The 22910-nt window shown below is 41.8% G+C and overlaps 1 protein-coding gene across 3 annotated transcripts in view; it reads right to left on the bottom strand.

Annotated features, from left to right (window-relative positions):
• The window catches only part of CTNNAL1 (catenin alpha like 1), a 61781-nt gene extending 40397 nt beyond the window's left edge, over positions 1-21384 (bottom strand). The window contains exons 1-3 of one of the 3 annotated variants that reach the window (XM_072727773.1): positions 21176-21339; positions 19662-19875; positions 3903-4092 (exon numbers count right to left, since the gene is read on the bottom strand). In XM_072727773.1, the coding sequence (XP_072583874.1) occupies positions 3903-4092; positions 19662-19772 (301 nt within the window). In that variant the 5' untranslated portion in view covers positions 19773-19875; positions 21176-21339. Of the gene's footprint in view, positions 1-3902; positions 4093-19661; positions 19879-21175 lie in introns of all 3 variants that reach the window. The other 2 variants (XM_072727774.1, XM_072727772.1) reach the window with 2 other exon arrangements.
• Positions 21385-22910: the final 1526 nt, after the last annotated feature.

The raw sequence follows: 22910 nt of genomic DNA, 5'->3' as shown, positions 1-22910 counted from the left end.
AAGCAGCCATTCCCACAAAGAGGCATAGGTGAGGAGAAACTCAGGCCTCTGCCCAAAAGCCAAAATAGAAGTGAAGCCTGACAATAACCAACAGGGAACTAGAAAGCAGATCCTGGAGTCCAGTCAAACCTTCAGATAACTACAGGTCCAGAAGATACCTGGAGGGCAACCTTATGAGAGACAATGACCTAGACCCCATTGGCTAAGTCACTCCCTGATTCCCGACCCTCAGAAACTATGTACGGTAAATTGTTTGTGGCTTTAAGTTGCTAGGGTTGGGTTAATTTGTTACATAGCAATAGGTCACAGTTTATATAGCAAAATATATGAAGACATGTGAGAATTAAACCTTAATGAACATAGATAGAAAGGGGCAGGAGGGAAAGTATCCATTTGCAATAGCTTAGAGGATAAAAATGTTTCCAATCTGCCTCTGAAAAATGGTACTTTTTCCTACAGCTCTCAATCCTCAAAATTACTACATATGAGCCTGCACATATGGCATTATGTAACTTTTCCTTTTTCTGACTAACCCAGGCATTAAACTCCTAACTACGTGGGATGGTAACATTTGGTGAGCTCCACTATCATGGTCAAATTCTTCCTTAACATTATAAAATTGTTCAAAGTGTAGCCTGTTCAGAAATTAGCTCCCTGAAAAAGTCACAAAGCTGTCCTTTTAGCTTCGTGGTTGCCATTTTTAGCTTGTGTATGTAATTAGTGTTGTGTCTTAATATGAAAATGTGTCTTAATAAGAAAACCTAAAGTCAGTCAATTACAAACATTTATCAAGCTCCAATAAAAAATATGGGGCTAAGCAAACAAGTGAAAATGTTGGAGGGGGGTGCAAACTGGGTGGAGTCAAAGTTAGAAACTTCTACTTACCAGAAAAGTCCTGGGGATGTGATATATAACTTGATAAGCTAAGTCAATACTATATTGCATATTTTTTAAAATACTGCATATTTTTGGGGTGCCTAGATATCACACTGCTATCAAGTAAAGAGTTAAGACTGAAATCCAGGCAGTCTGACTCCAAAGTCCTACTTTACATATTTCCCCCAATAAATATTTATTGGAATATTTAACTTCCAAATGAGAAGTTGATTACTATGGGCTGAGTGGGCTAGAAATATTTCAGGAGTGATTCAAGTTAAGTCTTAAATTTGTACATGTTAAGAGAAAATAGGGCTTCCATACTGCACAACTCCAGGAGGTGCCATTCTCATTCTTTTAACCAGAATGACAGAAGAGGTAGTTCTCAAGAAGGGAAAGGGCACTTCAAAAAGAGAAAACAGGTGGAGCCCATGACAACAGAGGGCTTCCAAAGTGCCACAGTCTTCAGGAGTGTGGGTCTGTGGACCATGCCCTCTTTTTTCACCCTATGCTGAGCACAGTGACCTCTTACAAAGTCCATAAGGTGAGTAGGACTCAGCTTGCCCTTTCATTCAAAAACCCCTACTCTTGGCTTTAATTAAGGGCTGTTATAAAAAACAAAAACAAAAACAAAAAAACACAGTAATATGTAGAACATCTCTATATTTTCTGCTGAATTGTCCATTGCATTATGTAATGTCTCTTGTGTAAGTGCCCACACAAAAATTTAGTGCCAGGAAAGAAAGTGCTCTCCACTTGACAAGCTGGTTTGTTTCTTTTCAACAAACAATGAGAATTATATAACCCTTTCTTTCCCACATTTTTGTCTTGCCTTCCAGGAAGTACAAAGATAACTTTCATGCTTAATTAGAGTAACAATGTGGGCCAAAGTTTCCAGTGTATTTATTTTCATCTCTCATTGTTGGATTTATTAAACATGTATCTTTTATTGTAAGTTATTTCAAATCCTCTTTCAAATGAAGGCAAAATATAAATTATGAATAGAATAAGGCATCCTTCCTTCCCCACTTAAAATCTATTCACTATCACAGTGAGAGGCAACAAACTCAAGAGTCAACTCAGAATCCTGCTTTTAACCAATAATGAAGTCTCATCTATTTAACCACCTTAATGAATATTTCATGTACTCTCCCTGTTTTTTATTATCCCTTAGGCATTGCCTTGGCTTAGCCTGATTCATTGTAAAAGTTTCCATATTAATTTCCCCGACTTTATCCTCAACTCTAATTAACCCTCATTTGTTCATTTCTTCCATCCTACCAGAAAGATTTCTAACACAAAACTATGTTTCTTCTCTGGTTGAAAATTCTTCAATCTGTCATCTATAGAGTAATACCTGAAGTCACTCATGTAACATACAGGACCATGCGTGATCTCGTCGGCCCCTCCATATGAACTTGGCTTTATCTCACTTAGGATGACTCTCCAAATACACCTGCTCCTCCGTTAGGGTTGCCCATCTCAGTAAACAGCACCACCATTTCCCTGGCTGTTCATACTTCAAACCTTAGAGTTATCCATGGCTTCTTTCTACCACATCCTACCTCCAAACTATCAGCAAATTCTATTAGCACTACCTTGATAATATAACCAAATGCAACCAATTTTCACCCCCTTAAATGCCATGACCTGATCTAACTTGCCATCACTTATCACCTGAACTCCTGCCAACAACCTAATTGGTCTCTGATTTCACCCTCATGCCTCCTAATATCTATTCTCCATATAGGAACCACCAGTGACCTTTTAAAAATATGAGATTATGTCACCACCCTGCACCAAACCCTCCATTAGGCCCCCTATCATACTTAGAACACACTCCAAACCTCCTATCTTTGCCCTTCTAGAAAGCCATACCTGTTCTCACTCTTCTCCTTGCCAGAAGTGCCATTCTTCCAGATACTCATTCATGTAGCCCTCATTGGGGCTGCTCCAATTAATTAATCCATCCTTAGAGGAGCTTCCTAACCCCCTACCTCAATAGTTTTTAACTAGGGGTCATTTTGACCCCGTGAATATATTTGGCAATGTCTGGAAACATTTTTGGTGTCACAGTCGGGGAAGAGGGGAACCTAATGGTGTCTAATAGGTAGAAGTTAGGGATCCTGTTAAACGCTTTATAATGCACGGGACAGCCCCCCTTCCCCCCAGCAAAGAGTTATCAACAAGTAATTATCCAACCCAAAATGTCAACAGCATCAAAGTTGAGAAACTTTGTTCTCAATATACCTCCATTGATCTACTAACACCTACTCTACTTTATTTTTTCATGAATAATTATCATATATCTGTTCATTTGTTTATGGTCTCCCTCACTAGAACGCAAGCTCTATGAGGGCAGACATTTGACTGATGTGTACAGTTATATCCCTATGGCCTAGAAGAAAGCCTGGCATATAGCCAGCACTCAGTAAACCTTGATTGAAAGAATAAATGTATAAATTACACTTCAACAAAGCTGAACTATTCGTATCCATCAAAACACCCCAGGTTCTCTCAGGCTTTGGTGCCACCAGCTATAGAGAATTGTGGGACATCACAAAATTTGAAGTTGCTATGATTTGTCTGCTATGAGCAAAGAAACATGCTAATTTTTTAAAGATTTTAAGTAATTTCTATACCTAATGTGGGGCTCAAACTTACAACCCTGAACATGCTAATTTTTATTTCTATTTTCTACTTGGTAGCAGTTACGCTAATATGCTCCTCAAGGGCAGAGTCCATGCCTCACATTTGTCTATACCTCTGGCATTTCTATGGTTAATGGCAAAAATGGAAGACACTACCCTACCCAATGAAAGAATTCAATATGTCAGATTTAGGATCTGAGCCAAGAGAAGTTCAATATTCCTGGAAGCTAATCCAGCCCTTTAATGTCCTAGGAATCTGTAATCATAAGGGCTAAAGCACAGTACAAATCTTTACTCAAAATAAGATGGTAATTTGTCATCATATCCAAAGCAATAAAACTGACATAAATAGGCTTTAATATCAATATCACATACCTGCTTGTTTAGCTTCAATACAGGCAACATTTATTTCTTCTTTCAAATCCCAGTTTTCATTGGCTATAGCTTCCCCCACTTTAACAAATCTTCCAACTGCCAAGTTGACGGCTTGTCCTACACGCTGAATTGCTTGCAGAGTTTTATCAGACTTTTTGGTATTATCTTTATGATTAATAAGCGTGGTGATCTAAAAATAAAAGATGAAAGCAACTTGATTAAATTTTATCTCAGAATCTTTTAAAGCTATATCATAAAAGCCAAGAAAATTAAGCCAACCATACTGGATTAGGCCCAGCATATAGCAAGTCTCTGGCCTAACAGACTAAACTGACAGCTTTACTGCTTCAGCCCAGAGACAACCAGTAAAGCATCCATCCTGCATCTCTCCTCAGGACAATGTTTCCATTAATAATAATTCCAAGTTTACCTGATGACAGTTATCTGGTACATATAGTTCCAGAAGCCCTCCAGATATTTCAACAAATTTAAAGACAGGAGAAAAGCAGGAAAGGAGGGATCATTACATTCCAAAAAAAGCCACAGAAAAATCAAAGCACTTCTTAGTTATTACTGCATAATAGAGATCTGGTTTCCTCTAAATGGCTTGAGCTGCTATGAGAGCAGAGACAGCACCTTGTTCCCCTTGTATTCCACTCCACTGCCTAGCACAGTGTATAGGCTGTACAAAATGATATGCGTGCCGTACGTGCTTACTGAATTAGCCAGACATTTTAGAATGTCCACTGTAATCTCTGTTTTATACTTCTCTACATGTTATTGTAGATCCAAAGTAAATTAAATACCAAGAGTTTTAATACTTGATTCGAGGCACTGAAATAAAATATAAAAGGTGACAAGTTAAGCTTGTTGAAACAAATATAAATCTTCAAAATGTCCTAGAGATCTAGTACATGAACCATAATGACACATAAAAACATTTAAAGAATGTTACATGAAAAACATAGATCCTAAAGAGTACATGTCCACTGAATATAACTGTGAAATGATTTATATAAGTGCATTAACAAACACTAGAATAGAGAATTATGAAAAAAGGAAGGGAATGGTTCTTTGAGCAACTACCATGTGTCAAGCATTTTATATGTTACCGTATTAATAATTTAGAATCAGGAAGGCCTAGGTTTGAACCTTGGCTCTGCCATTACTAGCTAAATGACCTAGGGAAATTCACTTAATCTCTCCAAATTTCCTCACCTATAATATTATTTTTAAAATTTTGAATATTTCTTAGATGCTAGGTCCTGAAGCTATATATCAGTGAACAAGACTAACACAATCCTGTCCCTATTCAGTTTACAGTCTATCAGGATAAAATGATTCAATCATATAAAATATATTTGTTACACACCTATTATATGCCAAATAAAATTTCAGGCAATGATGAAAAAACAATGTACAACAAAAAAAAGGCCCAAACTCTCATTCAGGTTGGAGGGAGGAAAGACATGATAATTAAAGAGGTAAACAGAAAAAATTAATGTAAATGCTATGTAAAATATCAAATAGAATAATGTGATAGAAAGTATTTGTGTAGCTACCTCCGATTAGTTGATCTTCCTTCTATGAGAAATGCTATTTAAGCTAAGATGTAAATGATATAAGGTAGCCAAGCTGGCAAATATCAGGAGACAAAACATTCTAGGGAGAAGGTATAATTGGAGAAAGAGAGAGAGAGAGAAAAAGGGAGAGATGGGGAGAAGGATAGGGAGAGAAAGAGGGAGGGGGGAGAGAAAGAACGGGAGCCTGCCCTGTACAAGGAATGAGGTAAGGCCAGAAGCAGTAAAAGAGCAGGGGCAAGGAGACAAATATAAAAGCAATATCCAGCAGGCGGCCAGGGATCAGCCATGAAAGGCTGTGAATTGGAGTGAAAAGTTGGTATTTTATTATAAGTGTGACAGGAAGCCACTGAAAGGTATCTAAGCAGGAAAGTGGTGTAATCTCTGTAGTGATTTTTTTAAAGATATTTGTTTGTTTGTTTGTTTATGAGAAAAACTGAGAGAGAGCCAGGGGAGGAGCAGAGGGAGAGGCCAGGCAGACAGAACACAGAGCCCATCGCAGGGCTCGATCTCACAACCCTGACATCATGACCTGCACCAAAATCCAGAGTCCAACGCTTAACTGACTGAGCAACCTAGGTGCCCCCTATAGTTATTTTTAAATGCGTCCACAAGTTCCTTGAGACTTCCTTAAAGAGGTAGAACCTCATCTTTCTCCCCTTAAGTATGAACTGAACTTAGTGACCCACTTGTAATGAACAAAGTGGAAGCAATGGCATACTTCTGAGAACAGGTCATAGAAAACATTGTAACTTCCATCTTCCCTTCCTCCTCAATCTCAGATCATCACTGTGGGAGAAAACCAGCTATCATATATTGGAGGGCGCTCCAGCAACTCTATGAAGAGACTCGCAGGAGAAGAAACTGAGGCCTCTGGCCAAAAGATAGTGAAGACCTGAAGCCTCCTGCCAACAGCAAGAAGAGTGAACATGGAAACAAATTCTCCAGCCTCAGTCAGGCCTTCTGATTACTGTGGGCCGAGCCAACATCTTGATTTCAATCTCACAAAAGACCTTAATTCAGAGCTAGCAGGTAAGCCACGCCAGAATTCCTGACCCACAGAAACTATGGAATGATAGATGTTATTGTTTTAAAGCATTAAATTTAGGGTAATTTTTTAGGTACCAATAGAGAACTAAAGCATGTTTTGGTACCTGGAACTGGAACAATGCTGTAATGAAATCTAAAATATGGGAATGGCTTTGGCATCAGGCCCTGGATGCTTAATGACTTTGAGGAGTTAGTAAATGCTAGAGAGTGCTGAATAAATTTCGTAGAAGCATGGTGACCACTGAGGAAGCTATGTGTGAAGGCTGAAAGGAAAGTGAGAAAAATCTTATTGGAGGGATGCCTGGGTGGCTCAGCAGTTAAGTGCCTGCCTTTGGCTCAGGATGTGATCCTGGAATCCCGGGATCGAGTCCTGCATCGGGCTCCCTGTGTGGTGCCTGGCTCTCTCTCTGTCTCTCATGCATAATGCCGACTTGGTTTCTTATTTAAAATGTAAAATAGAAGAGGAGAGAGAAAAGCTAGATGAAGTACTGTTAAATAAAAAAGAAGTCAAGCCTTGCTGGATTTGAAAATTCCTTGTTTCTCCAGAAGGCAAATGATGTTAAAATTAAGAATGGCTTCCAAGCAAAAACAAAATATAGGGGACTTTCAGGAAAGCAAGGTCTAAAGATGAAGCTTTTGGCTCAGGGTGTGATCCCTGGGTCCTGGGATCAAGTCCCCCATTGGGCTCCGCACAGAGAGCCTGCTTCTCCCCCTGCCTACGTCTCTGCCTCTCTCGGTGACTCTCTCATGAATAAATAAATTAAATATTAAGAAAGAAAGAAAGAAAGAAAGAAAGAAAGAAAGAAAGAAAGAAAGAAAGAAAGAGAAAGAAGAAAGAAAGAAAGAAAGAAAGAAAGAAAGAAAGAAAGAAAGAAAGAAAGAGAAAGAAAGAAGAAAGAAAGAAAGAAAGAAAAGAAAGAAAGAGAAAGAAAGAAAGAAAGAAAGAAAGAAAGAAAGAAAAAGAAAGAAAGAAAGAAAGAAAGAAAGAAAGAAAGAAAGAAAGAAAGAAGAAAGAAGAAAAACAAAGTTAAAAGTGTGGCTATAAAAATATTATGTTAATGACTTTTAAGATGCTGAGGAATGTTCCCTCTATCCCTACACTCTAAAGAGTTTTGATCAGGAATGGATGCTGTATTTTGTCAAATGCTTTCTCTGCATCTATTGAGAGGATCATATGGTTCTTGTTTTTTCTCTTGCTGATATGATGAATCACATTGATTGCTTTACGAGTGTTGAACCAGCCTTGCATCCCGGGGATAAATCCTACTTGGTCATGGTGAATAATCTTCTTAATGTATTGTTGTATCCCATTGGCTAGTATCTTGTTGAGAATTCTTGCATCCATGTTCATCAGAGATATTGGTCTATAATTCTCCTTTTTGGTGGGGTCTTTGTCTGGTTTTGGAATTAAGGTGATGCTGGCCTCATAGAACAAGTTTGGAAGTACTCCATCTCTTTCTATCTTTCCGAACAGCTCTAGTAGAATAGGTATGGTTTCTTCTTTAAACATTTGATAGAATTCCCCAGGGACGCCATCTGGCCCTGGACTTTTGTGTCTCGGGAGGTTTTTGATGACTGCTTCAATTTCCTCCCGGGTTATTGGCCTGTTCAGGTTTTCTATTTCTTCCAGTTCCAGTTTTGGTACTTTGTGGTTTTCCAGGAATGCGTCCATTTCTTCTAGATTGCCTAATTTATTGGCATATAGCTGCTCATAATATGTTTTTAAAATCGTTTGTATTTCCTTGGTGTTGGTAGTGATCTCTCCTTTCTCATTCATGATTTTATTAATTTGAGTCTTCTCTCTCTTCTTTTTAATAAGATCTCAGGAAGACTCAAGCTGGTGTTCCAGAGATCCCTTCACTTAAACAACAGGCCTCCTGAGAAGTTTCAAAGGTATTGTCCTCAGGAGCCCCAGCAGAAGCTCAAGTTAGAGCAGGGCTTATCATAAAGAGACTCGTGGGGAAGGTCTGTCTAATTGAGTGAGCCCAATAAGGTTCACAGGAGACCTACACAACTTTAAAGATAATTGTGTCCAGAGAAATACTACCAGCTTGGATTGAAGGAGATAGATCAAAATGAAGAGAGGCTTTTGTATCTCCAAGCTTCCATGGGCAGGGAGCAGGCTGAGAAACTATGCAGGTACAAACATGGGCTGCCTCTCATGAGTGATGATGGCTCAGAGGGCAGTGCTAGAAGCCATGAAGAATAATCATTCCCAGGCCTCAGGTCTTAACCAAAGTATTGCTAAACTGTGTCTGGGTGGGTTTGAGATGTTTCCCATTTTCAAACAGAAGTATATGGCAGTTATCCTATGCCTATTTTCCTGTTTGTTTCATTTTGTTTTATTTTCGGGGGCTTGCTTATTGTTGTTTTAACAAAAATGTCCATGATGGCTATCCTCCACCTGTCCTACCATTATAAGTTGTGTGTATGGGAACAGATAATCTGTCGCTCTAATTCACACATCTTCAGATCAAATGGAACTATACTCAAGGAGCTACACTTAAGGAGACACATATAAGAAGCCCCATCTGAATCAGAATTAAATGCTCAAATCTTGGATTTCCAGCTGATGCCACAGAGGGATGAGACTTTCAGGAGGACTGGGGTGGGAGTTGTTTGCAAATGGGAAGAAAGTAAACAATTTGTGGTCAGAAGATGAAGTGTGGCAATTTTAAAATATGTCCACAAATTTTTTGCTTGTCCTCCCTTCAAGAGGTGGAAACTCATTCCCCTGTTCTTGAGTGTGGGCTGAACTTAGTGAATCACTTTTAAGTATTAAACAAAAAAAAAAAAAAAAAAAAGGCAGAGGTGATAGCATGCTGTTTTGGAGGGCAGGTCATAAAGATACTCTGGTTTTAATCTTTCTCTCTCTCTCTGAGATTATTCACTCTAGGGGAAGCCAGTTGCCATATCATGAAGACACTGGACCAGCCTGATGCAGTCTGACATGACAGAGAACCGAGTGAGGCCCCTGATCAACAGCTACCAAGAATCTGAGGCCCTCTGCCAATAGACCCATGAATCGTCTAAAACCAGGCAGGTAAGCCACTCACAAATTCTTGAAACACAGAACCAAAGGTAATAAATGTTTGTTGTTTTTAAACCATTAAGTTTCAGGTAATTTATTTTGTGGCAGTAAATAACTAATATAATCTCAAATGTATGTTTTTAAAAAGAACAGTCTCTTCTAGAAGAAGAGAGGATTGAAAAAGTGGCAAAAGTAGAAGGAAGGAGACCAGTTAGGAAACCGCTGCAATAATTCAGGTAAAAGATGATGCCAGCTTGGGGCACGTGGATGGTTCAGTGGGTTAAGCATCCGACTTGGTTTCGGCTCAGGTCATAATCTCAGGGACATGAGATTGGGCCCTGCATTGGACTCCAATGCTCAGTGTGCAGTTGGCTTAAGAGTTTCTCCCCACTGCTCACACTCTCATGCTCTCTTTCTCTCTCAAATCAGTAAATCAATAAATCAATAATATCTTTTTTAAAAAATTCCAGCTTGAAATAAGGTGGCAATGGTCAAGATGAAAGAAAATGGATAAACTGAATTGCTTGATGGATTAGATTGGTGTTGTCAAAGACGATCCCTAAATGTGTGGTAGAAGAAACAGGGTGCACTGGCATAACACTAACATCTCTGTGACAGGCACAAAAAAATGTTTTTGCATTAATAATCTAATTTAATCCTTACAATAATCCTAGCATGTAGGCACTACTTTATCCTCCTTTTACAAAGAAGGCAACTGACATTAAAAGATGCTCATTTAAAGTCTCACAGCTATTGAAAGGTAAAGCCAAGACTCACAGTCAATTCGACTCACAGATCGTGCTTTCCACTCCCAGCTTTATTGATATATAACTTACATATAACACTGTATAAGTTTAAGGTATACAACGTGATGATTTGATGTACATATGAATTGCAAATGATTCCACAATAAACTACAAATGATGACCACAATAGTTAGTTAACACCTCTATCACCTCACATAATTTTTTTACAATTTTTATACAAATATACATTGTATATTTATACCACCTCTTTTCCATCTATTAATAGAAGTACAGTGAGGTTGTTTTCATATCTTGGCTACTCTGAATAACACTGCAATGAAGATGGGAGTGCAAATAACTCTTCAAGATCCTGATTTCATTTCCTTAGGCTATATATCCAAAAGTGGGATTGTTGAGTCATATGGCTTTATTTTTAATTTTTTGTGGCATCTTTATGCGGTTTTCCATGTGGCTGAACCAAGTTACATTCCCATCAATAGTGCACAAGGTTTCCCTTTACTCCACAACCTCAGCAACATTTGTTTTCTTGTCTTTTTCATAATAGCCAATTCTAAGAGGTGTGAGGTGATATCTCATTGTGGTTTTGATCTAGCATTTCCTTGATGATTAGTGATGTTAAGCATATTTTCATAAACCTATTGACTATGTGTGTCTTCTTTTTAAAAATGGCTGTTTGGGGTGCCTGGGTGGCTCAGGTGGTTAAGCATCTGACTCCTGGTTTTCACTCAGGTGGTAATATCAAGGTCAAGAGATTGAGCCCTGTGTTAGGCAGGGTGGAGTCTGCTTCAGACTCTTTCTTTCTATCCCTCTGCCCCTCCCACCTCTCTCAAATAAATAAATCTTTTAAAAAATGTTCAGTTCAAAAAAAAAAGTTCAGTTCCTCTACCCATTTTTAAATCAGATGGTTTGTTTTTTGTTTTGCTATGAGCGGTATGAGCTCCCTATATATGTTATATTTTAAATGCTAATTTCTTATCAGTTTGCAAATATTTTATTCCATTCTGTAGGCTGTCTTTTCACTTTGTTGGTTGTTTCTCTTGCTGTGCTGAAGCTTTTTGGTTTGACATAGTCCCACTTGCTTATATTTGTTTTTGTTACTTATATTCTTGGTGTCATATCCAAAAAAACACTGCCAAGATGAATGCCAAGGAGATTTTTCCCTGTTTTCTTCTGGGAGTTTTACAGTTTCAATGTCTTTCAAATGTCTTACATTTAAGTCATTGATCCATTTCCAGTTAATTTTGTTAGTGCTGTAAGATAGGAGCCCAGTTTCATTCTTTTGCATGCAATGATCCAATTTTCCTAGCACCACTTATTGAAGAAACTCTCCTTTCCCCAGTGGTTATTTTTGGCTCCCCTGTCAAATATTAGTTTACCATATATGCATGGGTTTATTTCTGGACTCTTGATTCTGTTCCATTGGACTATGTGTCTGTTTTTATGTCAGTACCATACTATTTAATTACTACAGCTTTGGAGTATAATTTGAAATTAGGAAGTATGTTGCCTCTAGCTTTGTTTTCCTTTCCCAAGATTGTTTTAGCTAGCTGGGGTCTTTTGTGCTTCCATATAAACTTTAGGATTGTTTTTCGATTTCTGCAGGGGAAAAATGCCTTTGGAATTATGATAGGGATGGCACTGAATCTACAGATGGCTTTAGGTGTTACAGACATTTTAATAATATTAATTCTTCAGATCCATGAACATGGGCTATCTTTCCATTTCTTTGCATCTTCTTCAATTTCTTTCATCAAAGTCTTAGTTTTCAGTGTACAGATTTTTTACCTCCTTAATTAAATATATATTTAAGTATTTTACTGTTTTTGGTGCTATTATAAATGGGACTGTTTAATTTCTTTTATAAATATTTTGTTGAGGGCACCTGGGTGGCTCAGTTGGTTAAGCATCTGCCTTCAGTTCAGGTCATGATCTCAGGGTCCTGGGGTTGAGCCCCACATTGGGTTCTCTGCTCAGTGGGGAGTCTGTTTCTCCCTCTCCCTCTGGGCTCATCTGTGCCCTCTTTCTCTCTCACTCACTCACTCTCTCTCAAATAAAATCTTTTAAAAAATACTTTGTTGGGCAGCCCCTATGGCGCAGCGGTTTAGCGCTGCCTGCAGCCTGGGGTGTGATCCTGGAGGCCCAGGATCGAATCCCACGTCGGGCTCCTGGTGCATGGAGCCTGCTTCTCCCTCTGCCTGTGTCTCTGCCTCTTGCTCTTTCTGTGTGTCTCTATGAATAAATAAATAAAAATCTTAAAAATTTGTTGCTAGTGTATAGAAACACAATTGATTTCTGCATGTTGATTTTCTATCTGGCAACTTTACTGAATTCATTCATTCTGTGTGCATGTGGGTGTGCGTGTGCGTGTGTGTGTGTGTGTGTGTGTGGAGTCTTTATGAATCTTTGATCCTTCCCCAGACCAGATAGACCTTAAGGAACTCTTAGTACCACCTGGAGAACAGAGGACTTAATCACCATTGACTAATCCAAACAATTAACTTGGAAGAAACTCTAGAGTAAAAGGAGTTTAAGTTGTATTTGTTATCAAAAGTTTTAAATTTTCATTTAAAGTTATATAGAAAGGATCAGCAATTAGGCTAAAATGCCAACCATTGTTCAGTTCTGAAACACACATTTTGTTTCATTACAAGCATCCTCCCCAGTGCATAATTAGGTGTGGCTGTCTTCCTTTTACTGGAAACAGCCTAGAAAATGTTTAATCCAAATACAGGTATGCGTTTGAAACTGTCATACCCAGGAGCTAAGTCAATTTATAAAACGCCTTATTAAAAGGTCAATTTATATGCTTAAATTATTCTCAAACTTTTTAAAAGAGTAGGTTCAAAAAGCTATACATGTTGATTGTTTCTTAAAAATGGGAAATATAGGAAAGCCTAAAGAAATAAAAACTACTCATCATCACACTACCTCAGGAACATTTTGCCACCATTTTTCTCAGTCTTGTTCTAGACATACCTAAACACACAGTTTTACAAAATTGAGATCAAACTTCAATCTTCTTGTCATGTGAAAAATAAGACTAGGTAACATTTAACACTAAGCACTTAACACTCAGGCTCTATTCTGTGTGTTTTACGCATACTGATTCATCTTTACGCTTACATCTCTATGAGGCAGCTACTATTATTACCCTCATCTTACAGATAAAGACCTAAACTTTGAAGAGGTAAAGAATTTGCCTAAGGTCACAAAGGGAGTAAGTTACCTACCTGTTTGTAACTACACTGCTTCTTTCATCTCAGGATTATGCTAAAGATCAGGGAAAAGAAAGCTGGTGAGAGTGCCTTGTAAATTATATGTGCCAAATAAAATTTTAGCTATTATTCTACAAAAATAGGAGGCATATTAAATTAGGAATCACAACCTGAAGATGCCCTGACCCCAGAATCTAGAGAATGCCTGAATGAACTGGAAAAAAAAAGAGGGCAGAAAGGTATCCTATGGGGAAGAAAGAAGATCTGATATATTGAAGAATTCTGCTGTGGAATAAAAGAATAAGAACTGGGGCTTATTTGATACCTTCTACCAAATGGTGTCAAGAAGTACCAATCTCCGACAAAGTATATCCCAATAGTTAAGAATATGAACTATGGCATACTTTGCCTGGGCTTGAATTCTGGCTCTGTTGTGTGACAATGTGGCAAGTCACCTAACCTTTCTATAACTCCATGTTCTCATCTGTAAAAACAGGAATAATAATAGTACCCATTTCACAAGGTCATTGTGGGGAATACATTAGTAAATTAAATAAAGTATTTAGAATAGTGTCTGGTATATAGTAAACATTACATAATTGTTAGATATTACAGTTAACATTTCTAGAATCTCTCTTCTTTCCTCATGTTTGTGATATTATTCTTATTTTCTAGAGTAGCTCACAGTAATCTCTTCATTGAAATGGATTTTCTTAGTTTACTTACTTATTTTGGGGGGAAGCAAGAAAGCAAGTGAAGACCAGGAAGAAAAAAAAAATGACAGTAGCCCAGATAAAAGAACAATAGCTTAAGCCCCTGGGACCTGAAAATAAGGGAGCTAGCCCAGTACAGAGAAGTCTGTCTCTGGGCTTAACTCATGAGTGAATTCTCAAAATTATTAGATATAAAAATTAGAGGTGCCTGGCTGGCTCAGTCAGTAAAGCATGTGGTTCTGGATCTCAGGGTTCTGAGTTCAAACCCCACACTGAGCAGGGAGCCTACTTTAAAAAAATAATAATAATTAGCTAATCAGCTATAGAAACCAGTATAGAAGAAAACGCACCAAATCATAAGAGGCACTTTAAAGGAAGCAGGAAAAAAAAAGGGCACTGCCACTTACCTTATGTGTTTTATGTTTGCAAGTAAAAAAACAAATATATTTACAGACATAAATCAGCAAAGCAGGCCCCATACATACTCTATTCATCTTCAATTAATGAGACAAGGATCCTAAAAAGCCTATAGGACGATATAGAGACAGAAAAGGAAAGACAAGGTGAGCTGAGCTACCTTAGAAATAAATGTGAAGGGTCTGTACAATGGTGAAAGAAGTAAATCTATCATAGACAGGAAAAGACTAGTGGGTGTTAGAATAACATTCCACACTAGGGTGGAGTATATGGCAGATATCCCTCTTCCCTTCCTTGGAATAAAAACAATTTAAGCCTGGGAGTGGGCACTTTGACAGGAAGAATAAAGTGATTACCAAAGAAGGTGGAGAGCTGCTCTGCAGAAAATGTGTTTGGGCCCCAACCCAGGGCATTTTAAACAACTGTCGGAATTAGAAAATATATAACAAAGGAGTATATATAACACATATGTGCACAGTATAAAGAAATGGAAGGCATATGCACCCAGCACCAAGCTTAGGAGAATATTACCAATATCTGAGAACCCACACATCTTGCGGGCCCCTCCCTACCTTTCCACTCACTGCCTTCCCTCAGAGAAACCACTGTCCTGATTTTGGGCTTATCACTTCCTTATTATAACTGCTGCACAGATGTTATATCCCTAAATGATATACAGGTTTCCTTTTGCCTGCTTTTGAGCCTTTAATTTTTTTTTCACTCAACATTATGTTTTTGAGATTCGTCCATACTGATAATTATAGCTGTGGTTCATTCACTTCACTGCTTCACAGTATCTCACTGTATGAATGTAGCACAATTTATTTAAACATCCTACTGTTAAAAGACATTTACGTAGATTTAGGTAGTTTCCAGTTTGGGGCCATTAGAAGTAAAAAGAAGAAGAAGAAATAAGAAAGAAGAAGAGGAAGAAGAGGAGGAGGAGGAGGAAGAAGAAGAAAGAAGAAACCCAAAAAACAAAACTATCAACATTCCAAGCCATGTCTCTAACATACATGCAGGACTTTCTCTAGGGGTATGGATTTTGGAAACTTGCTGGGCCATAGGTAATACCCAGCTTCTATATTAGATTATATCAAACTGTTTCCAAAGTGGTTTACTGTTGACATTCCCATTGGCTCCACATTTCTCACCAATACTTGTTCTCATTATGGTTTTAATTTGTACTCCAGTGATTTCTGATGAAACATCTTTTATGTCTTTTAGCTACCTATTTCCTCTTCCATGAGATGACTGTTTTATTTTTTACCAATCTTTAACAGGTAATCTTTTTTACTTTTTTTTTTTTTTTAATTTTTATTTACTTACGATAGAGAGAGAGAGAGAGAGACAGAGACACAGGCAGAGGGAAAAGCAGGCTCCATGCACCGGGAGCCCGACGTGGGACTCGATCCCGGGTCTCCAGGACCGTGCCCCCGGCCAAAGGCAGGCGCTAAACCGCTGCGCCACCCAGGGATCCCTCTTTTTTACTTTTGATTTATTGCAGTCCTTTACTTGTTCTGGGTACTACCAATCATTTATTGGTGATTTGTGTTATAATCATATTCTCGGGGTGAATGGGCGACGAGCACTGAGGGGGGCACTTGACGGGATGAGCACTGGGTGTTATTCTGTATGTTGGCAAATTGAACACCAATAAAAAATAAATTTATTATTAAAAATAATAATAAATGAAAAAAAATAATAAATGAATTTAATAAAACCAAATAATAATAATAATAATAATCATATTCTCCCACTTTATGGCTTGTCCCTTCAATTTTGACAGAGGTTCTTCATTCTAATGGAGTCAAATTTAGCAATCTTTGCTTAGAATTTTTACTTTCAAAGTATTAAAAATTCACTTCCCACCATGAGGTGGTGAAGATATTGCCCATTATTTTTCCCCTGAAAGTGTTACACATTTTTACTTTCTTATTGATGTCCTCAATCTATCTGGAATTGATTTTTGTATATGCTGTGAGACAGAGATCCAATTTCATGTGTTACTATTAGATAACAATTGTCTCAGCCCCATTTTAAAAAAGTTTTCTTTTCCTTACTAACTAGCAGTGCCAATTATGTGAGTTATCAAGTTTCCACATATGTGTAAATCTGTTTCTAGGCTCTCTGTTCCCTTTCACTGGTCTATTGCCTTAATTATGATAGCTTGATAGTGTCTTGAAATCTTCCCACTTTGTTTCTCATCTGGCTATTCTTGGCTCTTTGCTCTTTCATATAATTATATGAAATTATAATTACCTTTATCAAATTCTACTCAAAAAACCCTGTTGAAATTTTCATTGGAATTGCATTACACTTATAGATTAATAGGGAAAATTGATGTGTCTATAATATTGAGTCAATCTAGTCATGAACATAGTACTTCAACTCCATTTATCTATATCTTCTTCGGCTTTCAATAAATTTTTAAAATTCTTAGGGCACCTGGCTGGCTCAGTATGTAGAACATGCAACTCTTGATCTTGGGCTTATGAGTTTGAGCTCTACATTGGGTGTAGAAATTGCTTAAAAATAAAATCTTTAAAAAATATAAAATTAAAAATTCTTTTCACAAAATTTGGCATCTCTTTTACTATGTATATACTCCTAGGAACTTCATTTTTTTGCTGTCATTTTTATTTTAACTGGTATTTTTTTAGAATTACTTTTCTGTTGTTTTTTACTAATGTAGATGGATGCAGTTGACTTTAGTACCCTACATTCAGTGAACTTACTAAACTAGTTTTAGTATGATTTATCTGTGGACTCTCAAGAGTTTTGATTTTTCCTTCTCTATCTTTACACCTTCCACTACTTGTCTCATTGCACTGGCTAGGATTTCCAGTACAATGTTGAGTAAAAGCTGGAATAGCATATATCCCTCCTCTTGTTTCTGGTTTTAAAAGAGATGTTCTGCTTTGCTTTTTAAGATTTACTTATTTATTTGAGAGAGGGAGAAGAGAATACAGGGGAAGAGGGGGAGAAAGAGTATAAGCAGACTCCCTTCTGAGGGAGGCTTGATCCCAAAGCCCCAAGGCCATGACCTGAGCCGGAATCAAGAGTGGGATGCCTAACAGACTGAGCCACCCAGGCGTCCCAGGAAATGTTTGTTTTAAATCTGACTAGTTGCTATGATGTTAACTGTATGTTTTCTATAGATAATCTTTATCAGGTTAAGGAAGTCCTCTTTCACTACTAGTTTGCTAAGTGCTTTTTATCATGACTGTAATTTGGATTTAATTGAACACGTCTTCTGCATCTACTGATAAGAACATGTATCTTTTCTAATATGTGAATGCAGAAAATAATATACACATTTGTCTAATATTAACTCAACCTTGCATTCCTAGAATAAGGCCAGAGTCTTACTTACAGAGTCAGAAGAGGTTTTATGATACCTGCTTAAAATTTACTAAGTTTTATGATGCTAGTCTTACTTGCTCCCTCAAGACCCTGTCTCCTTTACAACATCATACCTGACTCATCCATGCCTTCTCTGAGCTCTTAGAGCATTTACTATTGATGTTATTCTTTTGACACTCAGCATTTGCTAATTTTTAGATGTCTGTCTCCCAACTTGACTACAGGTCCCTCAAGGACTAGGTAGTAAGTACACAATAAATGCTTACTTAAAATATTCTTGTGGATAAAATGGTGAAACAGGAATTGGATAATGCATAATCCCTAAAAAATGAGTCTTCTGGACATGAATTTTCTAGAAAACTGCAGTTTTAAGCAAAGTCAACTTTTACTTGTTGAGTACAGTCAATCATTAGGAACACCAGTTATGGTCTTGTGTGTGGATATATAACATGTGGGATGCAGAATCTCAGCTATGACCCTGAATGAATCTTTAACAAGGAAGAAAAAAAAAAAGCTGACATTTTTCCCCTTTAGCACTGGCCTCTAGTTAACTCTCAGCAGCAATTCACAGATTCACACATTTCCTCCTCCACTCCACCCTCTTTTATCCCAGAATTACACAATGCAAAACTGTAGGACTGATACATTTTTAGCAGTGAAACTGAAAAGTTGCCATTTCTCCAGATTACAACTACTTTCCACCTTGGTTTTCCATTGTGGACTCTCTTCTCTGTACCTACTACTAGCTGACCTCATCACTGCTTCTAATCTCTAGAGAGAACACACCATATGGTGTAACTAAGAGTACAGAATCTGGAATCAGGATGCCTGGGTTCAAATGCTAACTTGACGCAGTTCAAAGTCCCAGGATAAGTTACTTAACCTCCCTATTCCTCACTTTCCTCTTCCATATAATGAGAATAAACACATATCTACCTCATAAGATTGTTATGAGAATTAAAGGAGTTAATATTTATAAAGTGCTTAGACCATGCCCTAAAATATAGTAAGCAACACACATGTTGTTAAATAAATGGAGAAAATACTGTAAAAAAAAAAAAATATATATATATGTATATATATGTATATATATATATATATACTGTCAAGTTGAACTCCACCACTCTCTTATCACTCTTTAAACTACTCCAGTAGTTCTCATTCTGGGTTGTGGTTGTATTGGTGGCATTCTTTTGAGGGAGGAGGACGGGGCAGATGGTCCTGATCAGATTATTGAGTGATCCTAGTACTCCTTTCCCCCGGTCAGTGACTGTATGAGACACGGAAGGGAAGGAGGGGTGGTAGTGTCAGGTATTCATTCACTGTTCTGTTAGCAAAGCTACAGTGAGCACAGGTAAAAAGAAAGAAAAGAAAAGAAGAAAGGAGAAAAGTAGCTGTTTATTTAATCAGCATAACAGGAATCCAGGGACATGTGTCACTGCTATTTTCAAATATTTGCAGGGCTGGGATGGAGAAGAGATAACATGTAAATTCTGCGCAACCGCTACGGGCTCCCCATCACTGAACATGTTCAAGCAGGAGACTGGGGACCAGGTGTAAGGATGCTGGAGGAAAGAATTTTTTAATTTAGAGTCAGATAACCTTTAAGATACCTTCTACCTCTAAAGTCTTGGCAACACTAGCGTGAGTCATCAAGACATTACAATCTGGCTGAGTCACAGTCGCCAACGCCGAAGGCCCAATCCTCCACTGCCCACAGGGCTGGCACATCCCGCGCAGCCAGGCGAGGAATTCCAGCCCGCGGGCTGCGTAGAGCTTCTACAACAAGAACTTCTCTAAGACTCGGCGCGGCCAATTAGCTGCTTCCAGGCTTCTGCTGTGACCAACAAACACAATAAAGCGCGCATCCCGGACGGGACCTGGCAGAGGGACGCGCGGCCCGGCGCACCGAGACGGGCTTCGCCGCAGAGGGCCGAGGCCACACAAAAGCCGCCTGAAGCGGGCGGCAGGTTACGGCCCGGGGCGCGGGCGGGGGCGCGGGCGGGGGCGCGGGCGGGCGGGCGGGCAGGGTGGCCCGGGGTGAACGGGCGCCCAGCGAGCCGACACGCGCAGGGCACAGGGACAAAGGCCTCGGGGACAGCGCGCTGGGCCCGGACACCCGCACCAACGCCCCGGCCCGGCCCGAGGGGCCAGCAGCCGGCGTGTGGGCCCCGCAGGGTCCTGTCTGCCTCGGGGGGGGGGGGGGGGGGGCTCGCGCTGGGGCCGGGGGCCGGGGGGGCCGGGGGGACCAGGGGACCGGGGGGGCCAAGGGGGCCGGGGGGGACCGGGGGTCGGGGGGGTCGGGGACGCTGGGAGGCTCGGGGGGAGCGGGGGGGCGGGGGGACTGGGGGGGCGCGGGGGGCTGGGGGGACCGGGGATCGGGGGCCCAAGGGGGCTGAGGCTGGGGACCGGGGGTCGGAGGGGGCGGGGCGACAGGGAACCGGGGGCACCGGGGGCCGGGGGAGCCCGGGGGGATCGGGGGCCGGGAAGACCGGGCATCCGGGGGGGCCAAGGGGGTCGGGGGGGGTCTGGGAGGACCGGGGCCGGGGGGCCGGGGGTCGGGGGCTGCGGGAACCGGGGGGGGAGGCCGGGGGGACTGGAGACTGGGAGGGGCCAGGGGGACCGGGGATCGGGGGTCCAAGGGGGCTGGGGGCTGGGGACCGGGGGCACCTGGGGTCGGGGAGGGCGGGGGAGCCGGGGGGACCGGGGGAGCCGGGGGTCGGGGAGGGTCGGGGGGGTCGAGGGGGCCGGGAGGACCGGGGGTACCGGGGGGACGGGGGGGGCCCGGGGCCCGGGGGCGCATCCCGACGCGGGTGGCGCGGGGCAGGCCGGGAGGCGCACCTGCCCGCGGGGCCCTCGGGGCGGCACCGGGCCCCCGCCCGCCTCCGCCGCCGCCGCGCAGCCCCCGGGCCTCGCGGGACCTCGGAGGGTCCAGGCCGCCGCCGCCGCCGCCGAGGCCGGCCCCCAGGCCCCCGCCGGGCGGCCCGACCCGACGCCGCGGTCGTGCTGCGGAGTGTGGGGCAGGGCAGGGCTGCCTCCCCGCCGGGCCCCGGGCCCCGGGCCGTGCGAGCGGGCGCCGCCATCGCGGGCCGCGGCCGCAGGGAGACGAGGGGCCGCGCCGGGCGCCGCTTTACCTGAGAGACCAGCGGGAGCAGAGTCTGCTCCACCGAACGAGTTTTGATCTCGAGTCCCGAGTCGAAGGCGAAGCCCGACGGGCCGGCGCCGCCAACGCCGGCCGGGCCCGAGGAGGCGGCCATGGCCCTCGGCCCGTCGCGCAGCCGGGACGCCGCGCCACAGCGGGCCCGTCGCCCGCCGCCCGCCGCCCGCCAGCCTGCACGCCCGCGGCCGCCGCCAGGGAACCGCGCCGCCCGAGGCCACGCCCCCGGAGGCCACGCCCCCGCCCGGGACACGCCCCTCGGAGGCCACGCCCCGCCCGGGTCACGCCCCTCGGAGGCCACGCCCCCCGCGCGCTCAGGTCTAGGGTCCGCCCCGCATCCCCGCTCCATCTGGTCCCCGCCAGGACCCACCACCCCAGACACCTGCCACCAGCAACGCTTTTCGTCCTCCTGGTAGGTGACTCATCTTAACTCCCGAGTCCCCACGAGGATTTCTGGAAGCTGAGCTAACTGGTGGAGCAGAACCACAGTCAAGTCTGCCGGAAGGGTCTTTTACCCTGACGCAGTTATTCTACCGAAAAAGGGTCTTTCTGGAGCTTCTCCTGTAGGTCCCATTCCCCCCTCCTCCTCTTCTGACCCTATCTTTCTCACAATTTGGGCTGGATTGAGACTGAAACATTTGGTAATGCAGCCTTAAGGAGTACGTCTGGGTTCGTAGCAACGAGGCAGTGATTTTGGGTATCTTTTAGGCTACTGTCCAAAATTAGTGTTCAAAAGGAAATTAACTAGGGCATATGGAAAAGCTTCACCAAAGGGGGCTTGAACTCATGACCCGAAGATCAAGACTTCAGCTAAAATCAAGAGTCGGCTTCCTAACTGACTGAGCTACCCAGGCGCCCCTAAGACTACTTTTCAGGATTGCTTTTCCCCCAGGGCCTAGCACAGAGTAGTTTCCTAAAGGCTGTTTATCGACTGAGAAGATCGTTAGTATACATTTCTCACTAAACCACTTAACAGTAAGGCTAAGAATCAGGAAGCCCCGACATGATCAGATGGGACGGAGAACGCACCACGCCTTTCCCCAGGAGTTCCAGAAGCAAAGCCAAAAGGTTGTCAGAAACACACACCACCCTGTGAGGGGATCCTTGGCTTAAGTACTGAGAGACATGGAGAGATATTTGTGAATTACCATATCTGCCAATAAGCAACTAGCAGAGTAGAAAATCTGAGGCTGGTGAGTCCACCCCTCCACTTTTACCCAGATCATTTCTCCATCCGTGTCAGATTGATGAGCTCAATACCACCAACTCCAGGTGTCAGAGGCTCTTTGCCCAGCTTGTGAGATGTGCTTCAAGTGTTCCCACTTGGGGTTCAGCTCCGTCTGCCAGTGCTGCACAAGTATCTTTGCTATTGAAGACAGACATTATGTAGACTTTTCTTCATTCAAAGTGTGCAGTTCCCTTAACCAGCTTTCTTTTTCTTGTATTCTTACTTCCCAGCCACTCACCTTACCATTTCCTTGGCTACACACAAGGCTACCTTCCTCTGTGCTCTGAGGGCTCCAGCCTCAGTCCTGGACCTTTTTACCTTTTTAAGGTGCCCACATCCACTCTCTGGACACATGTTCTTTTACATAAGCTGCCTATATTACATAAAAATTCAGCGCAGGCACTGGAAAGTATAGAAGGCCTAGGAGATGGATGTATTCGTGAAAGTTTCACCCCACTGAAGGTCAAATTTCTCAACAGAAATG

This window comes from Vulpes vulpes, chromosome 12, assembly GCF_048418805.1.
Source record: "Vulpes vulpes isolate BD-2025 chromosome 12, VulVul3, whole genome shotgun sequence".
NCBI lineage: Eukaryota > Metazoa > Chordata > Mammalia > Carnivora > Canidae > Vulpes > Vulpes vulpes.
This window is presented reverse-complemented; position numbering and strand designations above follow the sequence as displayed.